Source organism: Grus americana, chromosome 1 (assembly GCF_028858705.1).
Source record: "Grus americana isolate bGruAme1 chromosome 1, bGruAme1.mat, whole genome shotgun sequence".
NCBI classification, from domain to species: Eukaryota; Metazoa; Chordata; class Aves; order Gruiformes; family Gruidae; genus Grus; species Grus americana.
Genome location: NC_072852.1, coordinates 57873885 through 57897105, shown reverse-complemented (window position 1 = coordinate 57897105; position 23221 = coordinate 57873885). Strand labels below are relative to the sequence as shown.

The window sequence follows — 23221 nt, the reverse complement described above, 5'->3', positions numbered from 1 at the left end:
TGGTGCTAGAGGGGGTTCAAGCATGTTCCCCATCCCGCTGCTCTGCCCTTTGCTCGCTTGCTGCTAACCTGGCTCTCTGCGTAAGTGTGACCCGGAGGCGAGCGGGACGTAAGTCATCGAGCCGGTCATTCTGCTCTGTCAGCCTGCCTGCTGATGGTGGGGTGCAGCACCATCACTCCGCCTGGGTCCGGAGCGGAAGCAGATGGTTTTGCTGTGTACCTGGCTTGTTTGGCCAGGTCCAAACCCCGTTCCTCCAGAACAATGGAGCATTTTGAACACCTATTTAGCAAAACCAAACCTCTCCCCTCTTCATTTATCTCCCCTCTTTCATTCATCTCCCCCAATTCACGGGGATTTATCTTTCAACACAGGGAGTTTTGTATTTCTGGGCCCTTTGAAAATGTCCTGGTGCTGTAAGACCTCACAGAGCGCTCACAGTGTTCCCACCTCGCCCTTCGGCCGGCTGCTTCCAGCAAAGCTGCTGCCTGGTGTGGGTTGAGTATCTCCATAATGAAGAGCTAGAGATGTCCCGTGGTATGCCCGGTGGAAACGCGGTGCAGAGCATCTCTGCTCAGCTGAAGCATTTGAGCAGTTGGGCTTCAGTTGTGTTCAGGCTGGAGCAGATACGCGGACTCAAAACGGTTTTGGTTTCTGCTGCTGAGCTTAGGGAACCACGTTACAACCCAAGGGCTTGCTTTTAATTTCGGTGCTATTAGTATAGATTATCGGGGACCCTGCAGAAGCCAGCGGATCGCTGGTACGCAGCTACTCTCGGCAAAAGGCGCAGGCCCAGGAACTTGAGCCGCCCCTAAGGCTTCTCCCCAGGCATCCCTTCCTGGCTGTGCCAGCAGCCATGGTGGTGCGAGATGTGTATCTCGCAGTCTCTGCCTCCTGGAGTCAGAGGGTCTCCCCAAAATCTGGACTCCCCATGTTTGCAAAGGGCCTTTTTCCAGCTGCCCCCTCCCAGGGACGTGGTGTTTGTAGGGTGGGGGATGTTAGAAATGAGAGCCCGAGGCTTTGCTGCAGTGCGATTTTGAGGCTCACCAGGCACCTCTGCCTGGGGTCAGGCACCCGGTGGGGGTGTAGGCAGCTGCCTGCACCCAGGGAGCACCACTCACTGCTCCCCTGGGATAACCGGGTGTCACCCAGGGGGGCAGCCTCACCCCTCTGTGGGGGCTGCGAGCGGTGGAATACTTACGTTGGGCTGCGTGGCAGAGGGGTGACGTGGCAGAGGGGTGACGGGGGTAGAGGACAGGTGGGGGGCTGGCCCCGCACTTCTCCTAGGCCCTACCAAAACAAAGCGAGGCAGCACCCCTGCCTCCCTCTCCCTTTGTGGTGGTGGTGGGGTGCCTCTGTACTGGAGAGGTGCTCACATGCCCCTCACACCCCCATGCCGCACCCGCCCCCCAAGCACCCCCTCCTCACACTGCTGCCCCACGGTCACCCCACTCCTTCCCCCTCCCCACCCCGCGATGTGGCGTGGGCGGCGGGGGGGGGGGGGGGGGAAGGGGTGGGTGCGCGCTCCCGGCGCGGCGCGTCCCCGTAGGCGGGAGCGCGCGGCTCGTCGCCGCCGGGCTGCCAGGCACGGCTCGGCGCGGCTCGGCTCGGTACGGCTCGGCTCAGCCCGGCACGGCTCGGCGCAGCCCGGCACCGCCCGCCGAGCCCCCCGCCCGCCTCCCGCCCACCCCCGCGCCGCCATGGACGGGGGCGCCTTCGGAGCGGGGAAAGCCGGCGGCGCCTTCGACCCGCACGCCTTCATCCGGCAGCCGTACACCCTCCTGCGGCTCCTCTCCTGGGTAAGGTCCCGCCGCCCCCGGCACCGGGGTGGGGGGCGTCCCGCCGGGCTGCGGGGGACGCGGGCGCGGGGCTCCCTCCGGAGGGGGTGGCCACCACCGGCCCCAATCCCGACCTCTCTCCGTACCTGCGTGTATATATATATATATATATATATATATATAATCATTATATCTTGTATGCCATTATATGTTATTGTAATTACATGCTATTATATATTATATATTTTATATATGCTTGTGTATGCATATGTATCCACATATAGATAGGCATATGTCCATTGATATGTCTCTGCACCTCTAGATCCATAAACACACATATATATGTATATGCCTCCGTAAGCATTTATGGCTATATCCACATATATATATGCCTGTATGTCTGGATATATGGATCTATCTCTGGGCTTATATATCTCTATATGTCTATATCTCCATATATACCCACATATATGTGTGCACACACTGATCTACATATATATCCATATATATGGATATAGGGCCATATGGGGTGAGAGCACTCTGGGGTTTCTTCCCTGAGGAAGGAAGGGGTGAGCCGGCTTGGGCCATGACCCCTTCTCCATCTCTGCTGTTTTGGGGGTGGTGGTGGGGTCTTCTGCCCCCCCCTATGCCTTCCCATGCTGGTGGGTTTATGGCAGGCACAGGGAGGCAGCGGGATGTGGGGTGACGGGGGGAAGTGGGGGTGATGCTGCAGTTCTGGCATGGCTCCCCAGCGGGTTGGGGCTTAGGGATGCTGGGCTCTGGCCATGCCAGGGCGAGTTGGGGGGGGCTATGGGGGCTCAATGTTGCTCTGCGTTTTATCCTCGTCCTCTCTCCCCCCCCAACCTCCTTTCCCTGTAATGCTTTCCTCTCTGTAACTTGTGGGAAGGGGACAGGGGGAAAGGGGCGTCTAAGGGGGCGGTGGGGGGGTGCGGGGTGCCAGGGGGAAGGTCTCTCCCTTTACCCATGACGCTGATCCCATGGCTGCCAGTGGGGCTGGCGCGTACGTGCAAGAAGGTCATTGGGATTAAAGGAGCGAGAGCTGCAGCACTGAGCCGGCGGGGAGAGATTGAGGTCTCGGCCAGGAGCAGAGAAGGGAGGGCAGGGAGAGAGAGCGGAGGAGACACATGCGCAGCGGAGCGAGGAGGAGAGGTGTCAGGCTGGCTTTGGGAAAATAAAATAAAAGCAGTGCCAGGCAGGTGAAATGAGGAAGGAAAGGGAAGGTGGCCCGGCTTGCTGCGGGCAGTGGGGAGGCAGCCCTTGTGCTCCTGGCTGGGTGTGTGGGTGGGGGATGTACCCTCTGGGTGATGTGACTTGGAGGGCAGCCGGAGAGCCCCAGCACAGCTGAGGACGAGATTAATGCAGGCAGTCTGTCCGTCCGTCCATCTGCCCGGGTTTGTTTATGGTACAGCACATCATGCCGGGGGCGGGCTGGCCACACTGTGGTTGCTGCTGGGCGCCGGGCAAGGGGGTACATGTGTCCCCCACTTCTGGGCGGGTGGAGCGGAGCCAGCCTGCGTGCTCGGGGATGATGGACGTGACGTGACCTACAAAAGCTCTCCCGTTGCTAATCTCTGTGGCAGAATTTCCTCTTTCTCTCTCTCCCTCTTGGTCTGGTGGTTTGGTTTTTTTTTTCCCCTTCATCCGAGCACTGCGGGATTTTGGCTTCCCAGAGGCACCAGGTGAGGGAGAGAGAACAGGAAATATGTTTATTTTTTAATTAGGCACCTACTCTGTTTTGGACTATCTCAGACGCTGTCGGCTCACTCGCTGAGCTCAGTTCCGTGCCCCACAAGGTCTCCCCACGCAAGGAGTGCTTCCTGGGGGCTGGCATCTCCTTGGGACCCCGCATTGTTTCCCCCTGCCCATCTGACCTTGACAGAGGACAGGACATGATTTACCCCAGGCACTTCACTTGGCCATGGAAATTAAAGTCCTTTTGCAGGAGCTGGAGGTGCTCCGGGTCAGCGGTCCAGCAAGGGAGGCTGACCTGGCCATCGTGGTGGAAGGCTACGCGTGCACCTCTTCTCTCACAAAATACAAGTTCCTTTTCCTGCTTTGGTCCTGTCTGTCCTCCTGAGCATCTCTCCCTCTGCAAAGCCAGGGAGCCACAAGCTTACCCCAGATATTTAGTTGTGGTTTTGGTCTTTTTTTTTAACTTGAGACCAAGAGGGGTCCTCACGGGCACTGAAGTCCTATCTCAGGCTGTCACAAGCATCAGACCCTTTATGGCCCCTTTCATAAATTGCTTGAACTTTGCTGAAAAAAAGACTGGTTCATGGAATTTTTGCCCTTCTCACTCCCTCTGGGAAAGGGTTCAGTGGCTCCAATGGTTAGGGCCTTCCACTGTAAATCTGTTCATGGCTGGGCTTTAATCTATTTGCTTTTGTGCTCTTGTGCCCTTCAGTTTAAATGGTGTTTTCCCCTGGGTGTATTTATAGACTGTGATTGCATCTGCACTTAGCCATTTTATCGCCAGGCTCTATGAGCCAAACTCTTACGGTGGCGAAGGGCTCTACCACCCCATGGTCTCTGTGAGAGTCCTTCCTTTCACCCACTCTAGCACGCACTGGAAGCACCTTGCCTGCCATCTCTTGAGATCTCATTTGCCTTTATCCTGCTCATGGAGTCAGTGGTCCATCATCTCCCCAGGGCAAGCTGGAGACTCCTTTCCGGCCGTTTCACGTGATGAGCTTTCACTGAGAGCAGAAATTCTCGTGATCACTTCCCCCAGGCAGTGACCTTGTGCTCAGGTCACGCTGCCTTTTAGCAGACTTTATGATGGCATGGAGGTGCATATGGCTTTCTACCAACAGGCAGCAAAACTGGCTCCTGCCCATGGAGTTTGCAGCCCAATTGAGATGGCGGCAAATCTCCAAGGAGAGCTGCAGGATCAGGAGCAGATGGGGTGACTGAAGGTTATTTATGTTGCTCCTTGCTGAGGAGGAGATGGGATAGGTTTGACAAGGAGGATGCTAAACTATGGAATGAGGTTAGCAATTCTGGAGCATCTGTCTGCCATGACAGTGTTGTGAGGCAGCTCAGGTTTCTTGGGTGCTTCGAAGGTCAGGCACAGCAGAATAAGTATGCAACTTCCTACAGAAAGATTGCCTGGCAAGGGTGCTGCTGGCAAGTGATGGTGGTCCTGCAGATCACCCGTGTCAGATTTGGATGTTCAGCCTCAGTGTGAGCCATTTCTCTGCTGCTGCCTGCCCCAGATACACTTGCCTGGACGGACAGCACCTTGTAGCGCAAGGAGGCAGCCCTATGGAGCAGTCCCTCCTGAGCATATCTGCTGAGGATGCCTCCAAGGGCATCTGGACCTTGCAGTGAGGTCACTTGTCCAGTCTGGCTAGACTGAGGCTTGCACAATGAAAGCAATGAGCTGCTGGAAGATCCCAGAGGCTTCCTTACCTCTCTGTGGGGAAGGGCAGAACAATTCCCTCTCTGTTCCCAGCGGTGGTGAGGAGAAGACAAGCAACTTGTCCTGTTGCAATGGGTGGCTGGGGTTTACTCTGAGTCCTGGTCTTTCAAGGCATTGCTCCACGCAGTGCCACTTCGCTTGCCGCCGGTTGCAACGCAGAGGCGTGCTCTGGGCTGAGCTGCATCGCACAACTGGTGCCCCACAGTAGACGAGACATGGGTGCATGGGTGGGTTTTTTACCACCTTGACATATATGGACCCGTCTTCAGCCTGCTTAGATGACCCAGCAGCTGGAGCTAGTGGTGCTACAGCTGGAGCTAGTGGAGCTAGGTGACCCACACCGAGCTGCAGTTGTGCTACGGTGTGTGGCTCCAGGATCATTCTTGAAATAAAGCAGGCGAGCGTGGGCACATCCCTGTGTAATCCCGTCGCGCCCTGACCCGCAGTGCTCTGCGCAGCCGGCGTGGGGGAGCTGGGAGGCTCCTTTGCGACCCGCGGGCGTTGCATGTAATGCTGACTCCATAAATAAGTAAAATGCTGATTGAAACAGGTTGTTCCAGGCGTTCCTGACTGCTTGGAAACCTGCTCGCTGGAGAAACGGAAGAGTTGCTCGATGTAGAAGCCTAACAAGGCAAAAGTAACTTGCTTTTTGGAAGCAGGCCCAGCTAGGTGGCTTGAGCGAGAGTATTTCCAACCACAGCCGCGCAGGCAAAGCAGCCCATTAAAACTTGCCACATGGATTGAGACATCAAATCTCTCACTGACACCAAGGGCACTGCCCCTCCGAGGGAGGTTTGGTGAGGAGAGGCGCTGCCTGCCCTCCTTCTCTTCCTCCATCACCTGCTGCCATTGCCACTGTGTCGCCTGGCTTGTGGGAGCGTGCAGACGTTTCGAGCCGGGACGGGAAGCGCCGTCCCCTGTCTCTGCAGGCACGGCACGTCCCAGGCAGCCCTGGCTGAGCAGACAAGGCAGGTGAAGGACAGGAACCATGTCCCCAGCCTCACCACGACGAGCTGGAGGATGGGGTCAAGCCCCAGCGTGGCAGGGAGCCCTGTCTTACCATGCTGATGTCCCCTGCTTATGGCACCCCTAGCCTCTTCCCTCCACGCCACCCTTCGCTGTACAGAAAGGACACCCGGCGTGGGCTTGCGGTGGCAGTTAAACCGAGCCTTAGAGCCCAGGGGCCGTGTTAGTCTGAAATCAGCTGTGGCCTCCACCTTCTTTCTGTCCTGGCTAAATTTAGCTGAGATGTTCCCCGTGTTCCTGGACCATAGCTGTGCTCTCTGCCTCTGCTCCTCCATGTGTTTTTTGCCCCAGCTACCGTGCTCGCTGGCTGCGTGCTTGTGAGATACGTTGGTGCACGATGAAATGCAGCTTTGAGACAAGCCTTAGGTACGGTTCTTCATGAGAACCCTTCCCTGTGTCGGCTTCAGAAGGGTTTTTTTGGGGATTGCTGTCACTGGGATTGGGTGAGAGGCCAATGATGAACAATAAATGTGCATAGCCACAGGGTTGGATTCGGGTTGGAGGTTCAGGTTGGAAATTCAGGGTTGGATACAGCAGGTCATGTTGTTTCCAGCACAACATTTCCAGGAAAGATCTTGGAGCAGGAAGAAATTTCTCCTTAATGGAATTAGCCAGATAAAAATCTGAGAAATAGCACATACAATCCAAAGACAGTCAGAAATATGAGAAAAAAAAAAAAAAGACAATCATATGTAATCTGTTATTTCAAAACATGAGAGGCACACAGGTGAAGAGCAAAGAAACTGCATGGTGATGAGGCATGTCTAAGTCAAATGTTTGTGGCAAGACAAGGCAGCAGAGAGGACTAGTGTGGCGGTGAGAGGAGCAGATGCAGGTAGCAGTGGATGTGGTTCTCCATCTGGTTTGGCATAGCCAAGGATGGAGAGGTGTGTTGCTAGAAAGAAAACTGAACTCTTCCTCATGGAAAAAGATGTGACTTTTGGATGGTCACTTTGCTGAGCAGTGACCTGGTGATGTAGAGACCATGTGGAAGGCACAGAAGGACCTGGATAGCACCATGGAGATATGGCCATGGGGAGCTGTCACTAGGAGCGGTGGGACAGCAGATGCTGTTTGACCACGGGAAGAGCGTGAGACCTGCAGGATGGGATGGAGCTTCCTGAAGTTGCTGTCTGGGACACAGCTCCCTGTTACACCAGCGGACATCTTCCCACAGGAAAGCTCTTCGTCCCTCCCCGGGGGGGCATGCACGGCTGCTCAGCCAGAGCCTGGCTGCTGTTGGAGGCTTCCTGGCTGCTGGCTCCCGGGGTACCCCAGCATCGCCGGGGGTGCCCCAGCATCGCCCGGGGCTTGGGCTGCTGTGGGGGAACGGATCAACCAGGGCTCCCAAGCACGGGTCTGGAAGGAGGCAGAAGGGTTAATGGCCAGACTTTCATCTGCCAAACCATGTGTGAAAAAAGCCGGCTGGTGAGGAATGCCTGTCCCAGATCCCGTGGCAGGAATTAGGGATGCGGAGCCTTTCTTCCCTCCGTCACCTGCTCCGGCTCAGCCCCGGCTGGATTGCTGGTGCCACGTGGCTGCTGGCCAGGGAGGGCGAGCTGGGAGGGAGGTGGTGGCACACCCGTGCTTTTCCCCCATCCCACGCTCAGGGGAATCGGGTACAAATGGGTACGGGGAGGCTGGTCCCCTCCAGCACCCACTTGGGGCTCAGACATGCCATCGAGACCGTGGGCAGGAGTCGTTCGCTGCCTCATGGTGCCGGCTGGAGGGAATAAATAGAGGCCACCTGTTTCCAAGCTGCCAGTCCCATGTGTATCAAAAGCTGCATATGTTTTCTTCAAAATGAACTAAATACAAGTAGATTTAATGATGATGATAATAATAATAATCTGTGTCTGTGCAGGGCTGTCCAAAGCTTTCCAGAGACTCCATTTGCGAGTGGCTGAATGAAAATGAAAGCCAGATCATCTCTGCCAGTTTATCGTTTGCACTCTTCCCTGCTCTTGCTTTCTTTTAAAACAATTTTATTCCTGTTCATTACCAGATCAGACACAGAAGCGGTTATTGCTTCGTTCTGCCCAAGGTGGATTTGATTTGAAGTCCCACAAGGAATATTATGTCACCAAACTATTTCCTCTCTATAACAGAATGAAAAGGGGGTTTGGGAGAGGGAGAGGCAACACGCAGTGCAACAGCGCCTGTGACCGGAGGGCACCACAGCAAGCCCAAGCAGACAGCCCGACAGAAACCCTCTTCAGCCTCATCCCTGCTATGACCATCATGGGGATCTCGGGGGATGAAGTCAGGAGCCAACGTGACAAACTCCTGGGATGAGGTGCAGGAAAATCCTAGTGCACCGCCGGAGGCTGGCTGTGCTGTGCATCCATCACATGATGCTCAGGAGCGTCTGATGCACGGCTGGGGATGGGCAGCGTGGTGGAAAGCTTCACATGATGCTCAGGAGGTTTCGCCTGGCTTTCTGGAGGGCTGAGCCTGCACTGGGGAGGTGTGGAAGGAACGGAGAGCCTCTCGTCTGAGGGTTCATTGCTCACCTTTGCCTCTGGCAAAATCAGATCCCCCAGTTCGGTGAGAGGAAAAAAAAAAAAGGTCTTTTATGGTGGGATGCAGCCTTTTGCTTGTTCTGCACTTTTATTGCTCTAGTGAGCTCTTATAGGCCTGTAAAGGCCAGCATGAGCCCCTCAAGAAACCGAGGGAGGAAAACTCTCAGCCTCTCCCTGTCTCCTCCCCCCGGTGCCTAGCATTAAGTTAATTTTGCTGCATCTTTTGGCAGGTTGCTCTGTCTCTGTCAGCTTTGCAAAGTGCCTGGCTCTGGGTTCCGCTTGGTGTCTCGGAACTTTTTGATGAGAACAGAAGTCTAGGAAAATCATTGCAACAACCTGTGTGACTGCGATGTTAAAGGAGTGATGTAGTCAAGAAAAGCTGGGTCCCAGCAGCAATGCTAAGTTGGCCAGATGTTCTCCAAGTGTTGTTTTCTGTCCCTTTTTCTAGTTGACAGTGTAGCTGAATATCTTACTGCTTATTAAATGCGCACCTCCAGACAGGCTGCATGCCTGCCTGATTAATGTTGCTCTTGGAGGCTTAAGGAAACCCTCTCACCCTAAAAATCTAGGTACTTCAAGACCCGTTAACTGACTTAAGCAGCCTCACTGAAGAAGTGAGGCCGCTCAGGCGCACAAAGCCGGGGATGGCTGGCTGGTTTTTGTCACTGAGCGCAGGAAAGTGGCTAAGGATCTCCCTCTGCGGAGTGGAAGGATGGGCTGCTTCTGGGAGCGTCGGGATGGAATGCTTTACGTCTGCCTCCTGTCAGCCTTCGGACAAGTCGCTTCCCTGCATCTCTGTGCTCAGTCAGAAGATTATCGCCATCTTCTCCTTGCCCTGTCTTTGCAACAACTGGCTGCGTATTTTGGACCATTTTATTAGTGGCTGTAGGCAAGACTTTGTGCAGCGAGGATTTGCTGTGCCAGCTGGGGGTGGAAAGAACAAGCAGTGGTAACGCAGGGGGAAGAGGCTTGTGCCATGCTGCTGGGAGCTGGCATTTCTTGAGAGGTGTTGCAGATGTGATAGGAACGGGAACATAAATGCTTCATCCTTGCAAACTTGGTGCTTTGTTTATAATCCAGGCAGACTTTCATACTGCACCTGCTGCCTGGATCATCTTTGCACGGGCACAGATTGTGAAATCAAGAAAATACAAAATACTTGTTCTTTCTAAGATGACTTGCTACATCCGTGAGCTTCCATCCACCCACCTCCTTGCCAAAAGGAAGTAGCTGCCATGGATTAAGTGTGCAACAGGTTCTCCTGACGGCTGCGAGATCCGGGCTTTCATAATTATAATTTTTTTCTAGAAAATTGCTTGTCTGTGCACCTGTCCCAACAGTTTCTGGGTACAGACATCACAGGGATAAAACAGGCAACGCTGCCTGTCAGCAGCAGCAACGATTGCCTCATCTCCTGCTGTCCAGCTCTGCCTGTTGGTCTGAAACTTCTGGTTTGAGCTTGCCGGGGAGTGGAGCATGTACAAGAGCTGATATCAGTGGTGAGGAAAACACGGAGGAGAGAAGGAGACATCCCTTGACCTACTATGCTTTGGTCCACAGAAGGCTTTCCTAAGGACAAAGAGTACTTTGGGGCGGCTGTTTTAGGACACAGAAGATAAGCATCTGCAGCAACTTGTTCTGCTCACGAGTCAGAATGCCTTGAGTGGAATCTTCCCAGAAAACTCCCAAGATCATCTTAAATAAGATGCTTGCCAGTAAATCATACCTTGGGCACCTCCAGGCTGCGAAACAGGTTTCTTTTCAGAGGAGAGAAGTGGCATCTTGTCTGACTGAAGATGGAGAAAAGAAGTTAGAAATGCCACCTCTGCTTGAAAATTAGGGAGAGGGAGATGTCCATCTGGTCTCATGACTCTGACCTGTGCTGACAACGTGCCAGCATAAAAAGGTATGAAAGAGCAAATGCAAAAAGGAATTATTCTACTGCTTTCGCTCGCAGATGAGAGCTCTTCCCGGCCAGCAGCAAGCCCAAAGATAAAAGCAGAGGGAAGATGTGTATCAGGATATGAGCAGAGTAAACAGAGGTGTCTCTGGAGAGACGCCGTTACAGAAGTTCATTCATCCCAAATGAGTAAGCAGAGACTCACAATACAGCTTGTTGCAAGTGTTGACCTGACTCAGGGAATCGACATTTTGCCAGTTTTGAGCCCTAAACCAAAACCGAACACCAGGCTATGCCACTTTTGAGGCTGTTTCTCATCTTCCAAAGAGAAGATTGGGACGTCGCTTCAGGAGCCTGAGGTTAGAGGATCACAGTGTTACTGCCAATGTCCTGGGCAGCCCGGTCAGCTCAGCCCGTTGTGAAGGTGTGTGAGACTTCCCACTGACAGAGCCTGGCTGTGATTGTGTGCAATTCCACTGCCTTTCCAAACTGTTCAGGCTGAAATTTTGAAGACCAGACCTTTGCTTCAGGCAGAAGAGATTTTTATTAATTTTCACGGATAATTTCTGCAAAGTATGATCAATCTCGATTTTCAAGAAGGAGGAGGAGGACAAAACAGTTGTTTTACTTCCCAGCTTAAAAAGCTCTTGTGAACTTTCAGAAAATCCATATACAGTCGCCATGCTTAGGAGCACAGGCTTCCAGCTTTTTTAGTTTGTTCTAGTGTGTCAAAAATATGCCCAATGTCAGCAACCCAAGCGTGACCCAATTCTGAGCCTTGGGGTGAAAAAATAATATTGGTGTCAGTAGATACTTGTTAGAGTTGTCTGCTTTAGCAGAGGGGTTGGTCCCAGACGTCCCTTCCAACACCTACCGTTCTGTGATTCTGTCTGCCTGGGGCCCTCGCAGGCAGCCGTCAGATGAGCTGTTCCTACTGAGGGTCTCAGGATGCCCTGCAAAGAAAAGTCTGTATGTGCCACCTTAATCTTCCCCTCTTTCTCCTGTGGCTGCAAGGGGAAGCTGTTCATTTGAGATGCAGGACTGGGGCTGCTGTAAATAGCTCTCTGCTTTGGTGAACCTGCTGTGTCAAAGAGGGACGGCCTTGTGGCAGGTGACGAAGGCTAAGCCCGTGAGCAAAGATTAGACCAGCAACTGTAGATTACGGCATTTGTACCTGGACTCATCCTTAATTCCACCTGATTTAAAATAACATGCAGCGGCAGTGGTGGTGACGGGTAGGGAGGACTCATGGTGGCCCTGCCAGGTGGACCTGGAGGGAAGATGTTTGGCCCATTAAGTCTTTGGGGAAGGTTGGATGGTGTCGGCATACGGGTGAGTGGGCAGAAGGATAGGTGGTGTCATGGGCTGGGCTGATGGAAGACTGGTGGAGAGAGGTGTGTGATGTGTAGGGAGATGGGGAGAGCGGGAGCATGGCAGAACGGAGCCACAGAGCTGTGGATTGTGGGAGGGTGGATGAGTGGATGGGGAAAAGAGCGTAGTAGCTGGATAGATAAAATTAGTGAACAAATGCGTGGTAGAAACAATGAATTCCTAGAAGGGAAAGGAGTGGGTGGGAGAATGAGTGCAGACTAAGAGGATTTCCACTACTTGGAGCCCTCGTACGCAGGCACCCGCAGCAAAACCATATCCCAATTTACACTCCATGTTGCCCCCCGTGTGTCTGTGGGAAGCCACCTTTACTCCAGACTGCGACTGCTTTACCTTGCTTTAGATCAGATGGATAAAAAGGCTCAATCTAAAAGTGTCCTATTTTAAGTTAATCCTCAGAAGTAAAATGAGACCATCTCCCCAGTAAATTCCCCGTGGCTACAGCCCAGGCAAGGCAGCGGGACGGGAGCTCAGCAGAACAGAGAGGTGCCTGTGAAAGGTGTCTGTCCCCTGCAAAGCTCTGCTCCTTTGTGCTGGTCCAGAGAGATGGGGCTTGCCCTGACGTGTCTCCTGCCTTCCCTCCCCACCAGGTGTTCTCCATCGTGGTGTTCGGCTCCATCGTCAATGAAGGGTACGTGAACCGCCCTGACGAGACACAAGAGCACTGCATTTTCAACCGCAATCGCAATGCCTGCAACTATGGCATTACCGTGGGTGTCCTCACCTTCCTCAGCTGCCTTCTTTACCTGGCTCTGGATGCCTACTTCCCGCAGATCAGCAGTGTCAAGGACCGCAAGAAGGCAGTGCTCTCGGACATCGGAGTCTCGGGTGAGCTTCCTGGCCAGCCGGCCACAGTGCCCCTCTCTGCCGCTGGCAAGGCAGAGGGAGGGAGCTTCTGCTGCCTCGCAGGCCAGGTCCCTGCTAGCAGGGAGGTCTTTGGGTTCCTTACTCTCTCAGACTTTCTCTCTCTATCCTTTTCTTTCCCTTTCTCTTCTCAGCCAATCTGGCTGATGCCTCTCTGCTGTTCTCCATAGGCGTAGCTCAGGGAGCCCTTTAGGATCAGCAGGTCTTTCCTCCCTCCATGCTTGTGCTTGCTAAGGCCAAGTGTTGATGCCTCTGGAGATGGTAATTCGTTCTTTTCCAGCTCCAGCTGATTGATTCCTATATATTTTCACATAAGAAAAACATTGAGGGTTTCATGCAGGCTGACTAAACCAGTCTTCCTAGGTTACCTGGCATTCCCCATGTGAATAGCTGGACCTCATCCAGCCCCGAGGCTTATTCTAACCTATAGTTAGGTCTCTCCATCCCCAGTAGTGTGTTGAAGTGACAGAGTGATGGTGCATGTGTACGTGCATGTGTAATGCCAGTCAGCAGCATCATGAGCAGGCGCTTTGCTCTCGTGTTGCAATCCTGAGTCGCACTCCTGGCTTTCTCCAGCCACACAGGCAAACTTCTCCACATAGGGTCCCCCCCCAGTTTGTCAAAGGGGCCACGAGTGGAGCGAGGGCAGGATCAGTTGCAGGATCTGAATTTGTTAAGGACTTCTGTGTCCTAAACAGCAGTCCTGTGTACAGCTAACAAAAGAAGGGGAAGGGGAAGGGGCAGAAGAAGGAGAAGGGGAGGGGTAAGGGGAAGGACTGATTCCTGTTTTGCCCACTTAGGAATGCCCATTTCCCTCGCTGCTGGGTATCTGGCTGTGCCTGGCAAAGAGGAGGAGTCCCACTCCTCCCCACCAGCTGCCAGTCTGGACTCAGGGCTCCCCCCCACCTTCACCCCTTTCCCAGGGGTGCAGCATGTTAATGATCCTTCAGCAACTTTCCCGAGTGTGAGTCCCTTAGCCTGTGCTGTCCTGAGCAAAAGCCGGTCTCTGTGCAACTGCAGGCTGGCTGCTTCCCACTCTTCTGCAGCTCCCTTGGAAGGAGTTGCTCTTTGCTTGTCCTTGCAGGACAGGCTTGTGAAGCAGTGGCTGTTTCACAGAGCCCAGGTGATCGCTCCTGTACTGGAAGCCCTTCAGGCTCCCCCCCAAGGCCAAATGCAAGTCCTGTGATCAATCCAAACATAAGCAAATGAACTCTCCTGAGGTACTTTCTGCAGACACCTATTGTCACCTTGACAATTTAGCCGTCAGCGAGCCTGCCAGCTTGCTTGGGCTTGGACAGGCTGCGCAGTCAGAGCTGCAACACACTGGTGGGTCTCATAGGGTTGAAGTTTCCAGAGAAAGATGATGTATTTATGTTCTGTTCACACATTCCTTCTTGACGTCTCTTCCCTTCCCCTTTGGCATATTGGTGGTGGTCCATCCCAGCCTTTTTGGCATTCCTCTGGTTCGTTGGCTTCTGCTTTCTGACCAACCAGTGGCAAGCTTCAAAAGAAGAGGACAACCCAATGAATGAGGGAGGGGATGCAGCCCGAGCAGCCATCACCTTCTCGTTCTTCTCCATCTTCACTTGGGTGAGTACAGCAGCCATGATGTTGGATTAAGTGTCCTCTGCACTATAGTAGCTTGTGGGGGATGGAAAGTGACCGGCTAAGAGTGATTCCTTCTGAGATCTCAGTTCACATGGCTTCTGAGAAGGAAGAGCAGGAGGGGAGGTGGTTAGGAGGTAAACTTGGGACTCAAAAACTTACATGGAAGAAGATGCTAGACAATTAATAAGCACAAGGGGAAAGAGGGTCCTATATCCCAGTAAGGTGTGTCCTTGACAAACCATTCGTATGACCTTGGACAAGCCAGCTGCCCAGGCATCATTTTCCCTGTGCGTCAGAGGACTTTAACAGCATTTTCACCTCACAGACCCTAAGCAGAGAAGAGAGCTCCAGGCTGGGGGTTGCACCCATCTCCGTCCCTGCTTTGCTCCCATCACGTGAAATGTCATCAGTGGCCACAAGAGGCTGTGAGATCGGCATCCCTCTGGGCTCTCCTCTGCACCCACAACTGCAGCGCCACCTCACTGGGTCACCTTAGGAAGGTGATGGTGCTGGCTCTTAAGACTGCCCTTTCCCTGGAAGTTCTTTATTGCTAGTTTCCTGGAAAAACTATACTGTGCAATATAAATATCCCCCACGATTTCCTCACGTCTCTGAAAGCACCAAGCCTGAGTGATTTTTGTCTGAAGTGACAGGATAGTGCCAAGCAGGAAACCATTTTAGGCCAGTGTCCATGCATAAGTCCTTGTGGCTTTATCTTCTCCTCTCCCTACGGGCCTCAACATTGGGCAGGGGCCAGGTAGGAGGGGTGCTGTAAGACCATGAAGCTGTCAGAGAGGAAGGGGGGCTAAAAAAGCTTGTGTGGTCAGCACCCTCACCAAGGTGACACCAAGTGGGGACAAGGGACAGCAGCATGTGTGTCCCCCACACCAGCTGTGCCTGATCTCAAGTGCTGCCGAAAGCCCCTTGCAAGCTCCAGCAGAAAGTGTGACCAGGAGCAAGGCTTTTGCAAGGGATCCCTCAGGACCCTTTTTGAGAGGGATGTCCTCAGCAGAGGTGCCACCAGCTGCAGTGGTCCTCCCCAATGCATGGGCTTGTGAGTGGCTGAATAGACATCCCCTTTCCCTGGTCCCTTGGGGTTTTTATTTCAATCACACGCTCTGGTTTGCTCTTCCTTACTGATTCTCCTCCCCACATCCCTCTCTCTCCTCACAGGGCTTCGTCACGTTTCTGGCTTTCCGGAGACTCAGAGACATTACTTTTCAGGAAGAATACAACACCCTGTTCCCTAACTCGCCATCCTTACTGCCTTAGTGCCCCTCGCTGACGGGGGAATTTGGGGGAAGGGGTAGAGGGCTGCAGCTGGAGGAGGTTACTGAGCACAGACGGTTCCAATGCCCTGACCGTGGGTGTATGGTCACTGCAGGGCATGGGGTGGGAAGATGTGGGCCATTGAACCTGAGTGGGGTTGTCCACTGAATGGGGGGGCGGGGAACGGTTGTCCCCTCTGGGGAGTTGGAACTGGCAATTTCTCCTCCTCCTCTGCCCCCTTCTCTCCCTCACCCATACACTAACTAATGCTGCATAAAACTGCTGTGCCTTGTTTTTGGTGACTGCTCAGACCTAATACTTCAGCCAGGATATGCCCTCTGCCCCCGCCACTGTATCTCCTCCATTTTGCCCAGCCCTCATTCCCCAGAACCCTCTAACCCATCAACTACTAGATCGCTTACCTCTATCAGGGATGCTCTGGAATGACAAGCCGTGCCTGCTGGGGTCCGCGATGCCGAACCCCGTGCCTGGGCTCCCTCCGTCCACCAAAGGGCGTCCTGCCTGCAGTGCCTGGGGCAGGAGGCAGCAGTATGCTTGCTAACTGTCCCCTGGTCTGGGAAGCAGCCGCCATGCCTCCTGCTGCTCCTTCCTGAGGTCTGTGCTGCACTGTACAGACGTCGGCCGGTGAAGGGGTTATGGGGGGTGACTACTACCTCGCTACTCTGGGTCAAATCCTGCTCCCCTTCCTGGCCTCTGCAGGCAGAATGGCTGCATACATCCAGCCCGGCAGACAAACCTTCTGTGGTGTAGCTGAGGCAGATTGCCTTTCCCAGGGGCAGGAGGGTCTGAATGGGATAATCGCAGGCTTATCGCTGAGCCTCTGCGACCTGCGCCATGCTGGTGAAACCCCACCACTGGGCAGGAGGTACCCAGCACATCCTGGAGGCAGCAGGGAGCCCCGGCAGCCTGCACGCAGCCAGCTGGGCTCGTAGCCATCCCTGCCCAGCCCTATTCTCTCCGGGTGGGCTTGCGCTTTCTGTGGGGCAGTCTGAACCAACTTGTTCTCGAGGGTTTTTCACCAGCGATCTTCCAGGTGGGCTTCGCACACTAATCCATAACCACTACTAACCCCACTTTTGTTTGTTTCTCTTTCTCGGTACGTTCCCCCTCTCTTTCTCCCCTCCTCTCTCTGCTTCCCGTCTCTTCCCTCCACCTCCTCCCTTAAAGGTGGGCCAGGCATTCCTGGCGTATCAGCGTTTCCGGCTGGGTGCCGATTCGGCCCTCTTCTCCCAGGACTACATGGACCCAAGCCAGGACTCCGGCATGCCTTATGCTCCCTACACGAACGAGGAAGATGCTACAGATGCGGTGGGGACGTACCAGCAGCCCCCTCCAGCAGATGCTTTCGACACCGAGACACAGGGGTACCAAACGCAGAACTACTGAGCCACCGATGCCCCTTTCCCTTCCCCCTTCCCTTCTGCCCCCATTCCCGCTGCCGGCAGAAAGCCGAGGCACAAACCAGACACGTGCGTAGTGGCACAAGAGGTGGCTCTCAGCTATGCTCCAGCCTTCTGGGTCATCTGTTTTTATTTATCGTTTTTAAAAAAGAAAAAAAAAGAAAAAAAGGTTTCCCCATCACCTCTTCCTTCTCCTCCCCCCAAAACTACCCGCCAGAACCAAATTCTTCCAAAACCTGTCACCGTGTTGTGACAGGAAGGTCCCCCCTTGCCTCCTCTCCCTCCTGCCTTGCGGAGGGCAGTCTGGTGGGCAGGAGAGGGGCGATGGCACCAGCTGGGCAGGGGAGAGGGTGCTGGAGGCAGAAGGAAAGGGGTGAGAGGGACCAGGGACCTTCCTAGAAGAGACGGTGTCGCTAAAGGCTGAAGTAGACGTGGGAGCATCCAAACCAGGCCAGAGGGCCTGGTGGCTCAGGGAGGGGGATGGTGTTGGAGTCAGCATGCAGGCATGCAAGGGTGGGGGGGGGGCTGGAAGGGACAGGGAATGGCATCTCCTGTGCAAAGATGGGGGGGCTTTTCTCTCCCACCCACTAGTGAGGGAGGGGTGCTTTATTTTTAGAGGGTTTGGGGAGAAGTGGTATTGGGGGGGGGGGGCACAAAGAGATAAAATGGGAGGGGAAGGAGGAAGATTTGCAGGTACAATCAAAACCCACAGGCACGTCTGTAGGTTACAGCAAGAGACTGGGCAGAGCAGAGGGGCAGTGCCATGAGAGTCACTCCCTCCCCAGCCCCCTCGGACTGAGGTGGAGGTGGTTCCCCTCGCCTGTACGTCCTCCTCACCACTCTTCTCAGACCAGTGTTTGGTGAGGCAGGAGGGGAGCCATGCCCTGGTCCCCAGGTGCAGCCCCTGTGGGAGGAAGGATGGAGGAGGTGGGCTTTTAGGGGGCCCCCAAGAGCCCTCGTCCCCAGCCGGACTGGTTCGAGGGGGAAAGGAGAGCTTTGCCATTTCACCTTGGGCAGGAAGAGGAGAAGAAAGCCAGTCTGCTCCTCAGGTCCTGCTGAACCCTCCTCTGTTCCTCTGCTACCATAGTGCAAAGCCTCTTGCTGACACTTTCTTTGTAGCACACAGGAAGAGAGCAGCACTCCCCTTGGAAAGATATACCACTGCTGGGATGGCCAGCGTGCATCTGACTCTTGCTCAGGGGTGCAACCAAGCGGGGAAGGGTCCTGCCCCGTGTGGCTGTGCTTTGCCTCCCACTCAGATGGGGAGGAGGTCTTGGTGTGCAAGAGAATTGGTTGGGGCCAGACTGAGGTCTCTGAAAACTGGTCTTGCTGTACTTTACATAGACCTTAGTGCATCTTCTGCAGTATCTCAGATCCTGGCTGTCTTTAAAGCCTCACCTAGGTGGCAGTAGTGACTCTCAGATAAAGCTCGTATGGCCATCATTCCACACTCCTCATGATTTTGCTTCATGTAAAGACACACCTGTGGAAGCACACCCTTTATTCCAGGATAGAAGTAAGGTCTATGTGTGAAGATGGTCCCTAAAGGGAAATAATTCAGCAATAGCCACCTGGACAATTCTCCCCAGCACAGGCATCTCTCAGAGCACAAGAAGCGGGGTGTACCTTGCAGCAGTGAGGAGCTCCGTCTCTCAGGCAGCCACCCTGCTCCACGCAACACTGGCCTCAGTAGCAGAGATCAGGAGCAGGTCCAAAATCTATAGGTGCTCCCCCAGAACATCCAGCCTATTCCTCGTAGCACCCTTAGGAGTTGGGAGGATGGGACACAGGTCTGGCCTGTGGTTGTGTGAACATCTCATCTGGAGGACACCGAGGTTACCAGTCCTTCCCCTCCTCTCAGTGTGACTCCAGCTGCCCCACAATGATAGGGAAGGGGTAGAAACCGTAGAGCTGCAGGTCCCAAAAGGGAAGAGGGGGCAGTTGTTCTCTACTGTATATAGGCACTGTTTCTACCTGCTCCTACTAGCAGACTTGTGCTGACAGTGGCTGTCCCCATGGCTTGTCCTCCGCATGGCTTGCCCCCGCTTGCTGGTGCTTAACCACTGGTGAGGATGGGAGAGGGGGACCAGCTAGCCCCATGGATGCACCAGGAGGGACTGGGCACACATCCCTTGCTCTGTGGCTGCGAGCGAAAGCAATACTGTAAATAGGAGGGGTATTTTTTGGAGGGAAGCCCCTCGGGCTTCTTTTTCTGTGGGATCAGCCTAATATTTAGGCTTGGGAGGGGGTTACTTTATTGAGAGAGGTTCATTATGACAGTGACTGTGGGGGGAGCTCCCTCCAGTCCATCTCTCCTGCCAAGGGAGAGGAAAGAAGAAATGACGAGATGGGGGAGGATAAAAACTAGTTGTACTCACCCAGACTCATCTGTGTCATCATCCTTCGTGCTTTCATTTTGGGTGGGTGGGTGAGGGAACCAAGAGGAGGAGGCTGCTGTAAATAACCAGCCCTCAACACAAAAATGTGTTCTACCTTTTGGGAGGAGCTGCCCATCACCTGTCCCCTCTCCTTGGTGAGCGGGTGAGGGCCAGGCGCATGGGGAGAGGTATGGACCATATGTGGGGGGTCTACCTGGGGCTCTGTTTCGGGGTGTAGCACAGGAGCATCTTACATGCCCCTTCTCCCGTCAGAGTTACATAGATGACTAAACACCATTTGGGGCTGGCTAACGAGCAAACTTTTCTTTATCCTCCCTGGCTTGCCTTCCTTGTGTAACCAGCGATGGGCTCCAATGGGCTTGAGGTAGGAATGAGCCTCCCCCTCAAAGCTGGCACTTCAGTGAGACATGAGCCCCGTGGCTTCATCTTGGGTTACTGCCCATTTCTCTGTCCCTTCTGTCCTTGCTTTGTCTCATAGGAAAGGCATTGGTGTAGCAGGGGATGCTGTAACAGTAGATGCTTGGGCAACTTCTTGCTTTTGCTCATAGGAGAAGACATACTCTCCTTGGGTTGATGTGCTTTCAGCCTTTGCAGTGGAGGGTTGGTGGTGACAGACCCCGGGGGTGGGACTCTCCTTGTTTGCATGTAGCTCTTTAAAATGCAATTTCCAGTGGCATTTGGCTGGTTCAGCAGCTGATGAGATATGGACCTACCCAAAGGGTTGGTTATCTTATCTTAAGCACTTCTGATAAGGTGCTGCCTATTTCTGGTGATCATAGGCAAGATCTGAGCAGCTGGCTGGAACATGTCCCTTTTAGATCCTAAACGTGGGTGAGATCAGCCCCACTCTAGGGATTAGGAGATCAGAGGGAAGGCTATATAAGCAAAACGATAAGGCGGCTTTCTTCCCCCTCTGCCATTTGTCTGGATTACAGAGGATTACGCATCCCCTGTTGGGAGCAAGGGCCCCTTGATGTCATCTTATCTTACAAAGCCTGCAAGTAAGGGACTGTTTTGTGGAAGCAGGGGCTGTGAAGGGCAAAGGGATGATGAAACTTTGCCCCAATTCTACCTGTGACTTCAGTCTCCTGACATGTCCCCATCCCTGGCTCACCCACGTCCCCACCACGCTGTTCATCACCTCATCACACACCCTTCCCCTTCCACGTTACTCCTGGCAGTTCCCTCAGGGGACGAGGCGCCTGTTGTCCCTGCACCCTCGCAACCACTTCAAGGGGTACCGGGAAGGCAGCGTTGTGGGGTGGGTCCCACAGGAATCTCAGCTCCGGTCCCCAGAGCGGGTACAAGGCAAGGAGCCCAGTGAGGCCACCTCATGCAGCAAGTCCAAACCATCCATCCAGACAAGTCCCTGCTGCCTGTGTGGCATCTGTAACACCACCTGGGCTGCCCTGCCCCTTCCCCTGCCGCATTACTGCCTGTGTATAGTATATATATATTATATATATATTTAAAAAGATGTATAATATAAAGCTATACATATATACGTATATACGATGACTCATGGATGGCCTGCTGCATAAAGGATCCCCTGAGTGGTCTTGTCTAAGCCCGAGTGTCCCTTCACCCCTCCTCTCCCTCTGCCTCTCACCCCCATCCGTTCCAAAATCCAACTACAGCGAACCCCGCCACCTCGGCACCTGTGTTTACAATGTCCTATATATTTGTGGTTAACAAAGTGAAGGTGGTAACTACTGGTGTCTCAATAAAGTTATGACGTTCAAAATAACCAAACTATATGAAAAAAAACCCAATGGTCTGGATTTTCTTCTTCATGGAGAGATGGCTTTTTTAGCTCGGTTTGCTACGAGAGCACAGCTCCCACACAGCCAGCCTGGAGGTTTAGTGACAATTGGTGGCTTGAATGGAGGAAAGAGACCTAAAGAACTGCTCTCATCAAGATAATGTATTTCAAAATCCCATCCCATGCCAATGCTTAGTTAAAGCTTCCTTCTCACCCCCTTTTAATGAGACTGTCACCCAACTACCTATCGCGTTTCCCAACCCCTGTGCAGCTTGAGGACGGTGAGCAGAGGCACGTGATGGCGAGCAGGCTCTATTGAGTCCTCCAAACCATTTCCCCTCTTGGGGACACAACTGAGCACGCGCATGCTGTAGCTTCCCATCAGATGATACGCAAAAGTGTTGATAGACCCATCTGTTTCTTGATTCATCTTTGGACAAAGACCCTTCCTACAGTCCCAGCTTTTGGGGTGGAAGTGTTTGCAGAGATATCATGCCTGTAGAAAGGCAAAGGTCTGTGTTGGCAACAGGTGGAGTTTAAAACTGGTGAGACAAAACGTTGCCAAAAGCAAGCATTTAAGATGATTAAGACTCCAACATTACTAGTTTGTTTGTTTCTTCTAATATTTTTAAATCTCTTTAATTTTGCTTTCTGGTATTTCAAGCTCATATGAGTCATGTTCTGAAGATTCTCCCTGCAGCCATGACATCTAGAAACATAATTCTATTATAAAGTTGTATTTTTTTAAAAAAGTTCACATAATCCCAGGACTTGAGGAGATGAGACTTTGTTTAGTATATCATAGAATTAAATAAAATCAGATGCTTTGGCACAACTGATACAACCCCATTTCCCTCCCTCAAAAGCCCAACTGGCCTGAAGCTCTGTACAAACTCTATTTTGCCACGATATTTGGCTCTGTCCCGGGGGGATCAGCACTCCCTCACCATTCCCCCTTCGCCTGGCAGCAGCTCTCCATGTTGGCTCTCCAACTCTCTGGAGGGTGCTGGGGGAAGGAAGCTGCTGTCTCCTCTCTGTCTCCAGCTCTCCTTCTTTCCTTAATGCTTGTTTTCTTTACCGCTCCATCTCTATTTCTTTGCCTTTCCAGCCTGCCTGGAAATAATGGCCTGTGGAGGAGCCAGGAGCATTAGGGCATCTGTGCCTGTGGGAAGCATCAGGCTGAAGTGGGTAGAGGTAGTTGGGGAGAGCTCGGGGTGGAGCTGCGTGAGGGCTTGCAATGCCACCCCCTCGGTCTGCCATAGGAGCAGACTGGCAGGCTGGCTCTGTCAGAGACCCTTCTTTTCTTCCATGTCACCTCCTGCAAGCCTTGCCAAAAACCATGACTTCCCTTTCCAGCCTCTGCCTCTGTTATGATCAAAACAAGGCAGGAAAAAAAATAAAATCTCCCTAAACATCTCTCACATGTGATCAATAGAGAGAAACTAAATGATGTGATGGCTTCTGCCCGTGATCCTGTATTTGCTTCCCATTGTGTACGGTTTCCGAGCGCCTAGAGGAGCAGTGCGCTGGGGCTGCCCTATGCTCCCTGCTCCCCACGGCACGTAGTTCAATCGTGTTGTTCATCTTTTCTCCAGCAGCCCAGCGGTGACCACACTTCTTTTCTACAGAGAAAACATTAGTAAAAACAGGAAGGCAGTAGTACAGCTTGGCACCAGAAATAATACCATGTGTATAATCCCTAGCACTGGGGACAGAGGAGCAATGAGAAACAATAAATACACAAAGAGAGGGGGAGAGAGAGGGGGAGGAATGAGAAATGTGGGAGTTTAACATGAGAGAGGGAGCTGTGGATCTGGTAGTCACTGAATCATGTAATTCATTTA

The 23221-nt window shown here is 53.3% G+C and overlaps 1 protein-coding gene across 3 annotated transcripts; it reads left to right on the top strand.

Annotated features, from left to right (window-relative positions):
• Window positions 1-1537: 1537 nt before the first annotated feature.
• On the top strand, window positions 1538-17325 carry SYNGR1 (synaptogyrin 1). 3 transcript variants are annotated; one of them, XM_054843717.1, is made up of 4 exons: window positions 1538-1796; window positions 12645-12882; window positions 14363-14508; window positions 15700-17325. In XM_054843717.1, exons 1-4 carry the CDS (start codon window positions 1698-1700, stop codon window positions 15796-15798), a joined length of 582 nt encoding a protein of 193 aa, XP_054699692.1. In that variant the 5' UTR covers window positions 1538-1697; the 3' UTR covers window positions 15799-17325. The 3 variants fall into 3 exon arrangements, with proteins under 3 accessions (XP_054699692.1, XP_054699682.1, XP_054699674.1); XM_054843707.1 differs by having other exon boundaries at window positions 1553-1796; window positions 17050-17325; XM_054843699.1 differs by having other exon boundaries at window positions 1553-1796; window positions 16984-17325.
• Window positions 17326-23221: the final 5896 nt, after the last annotated feature.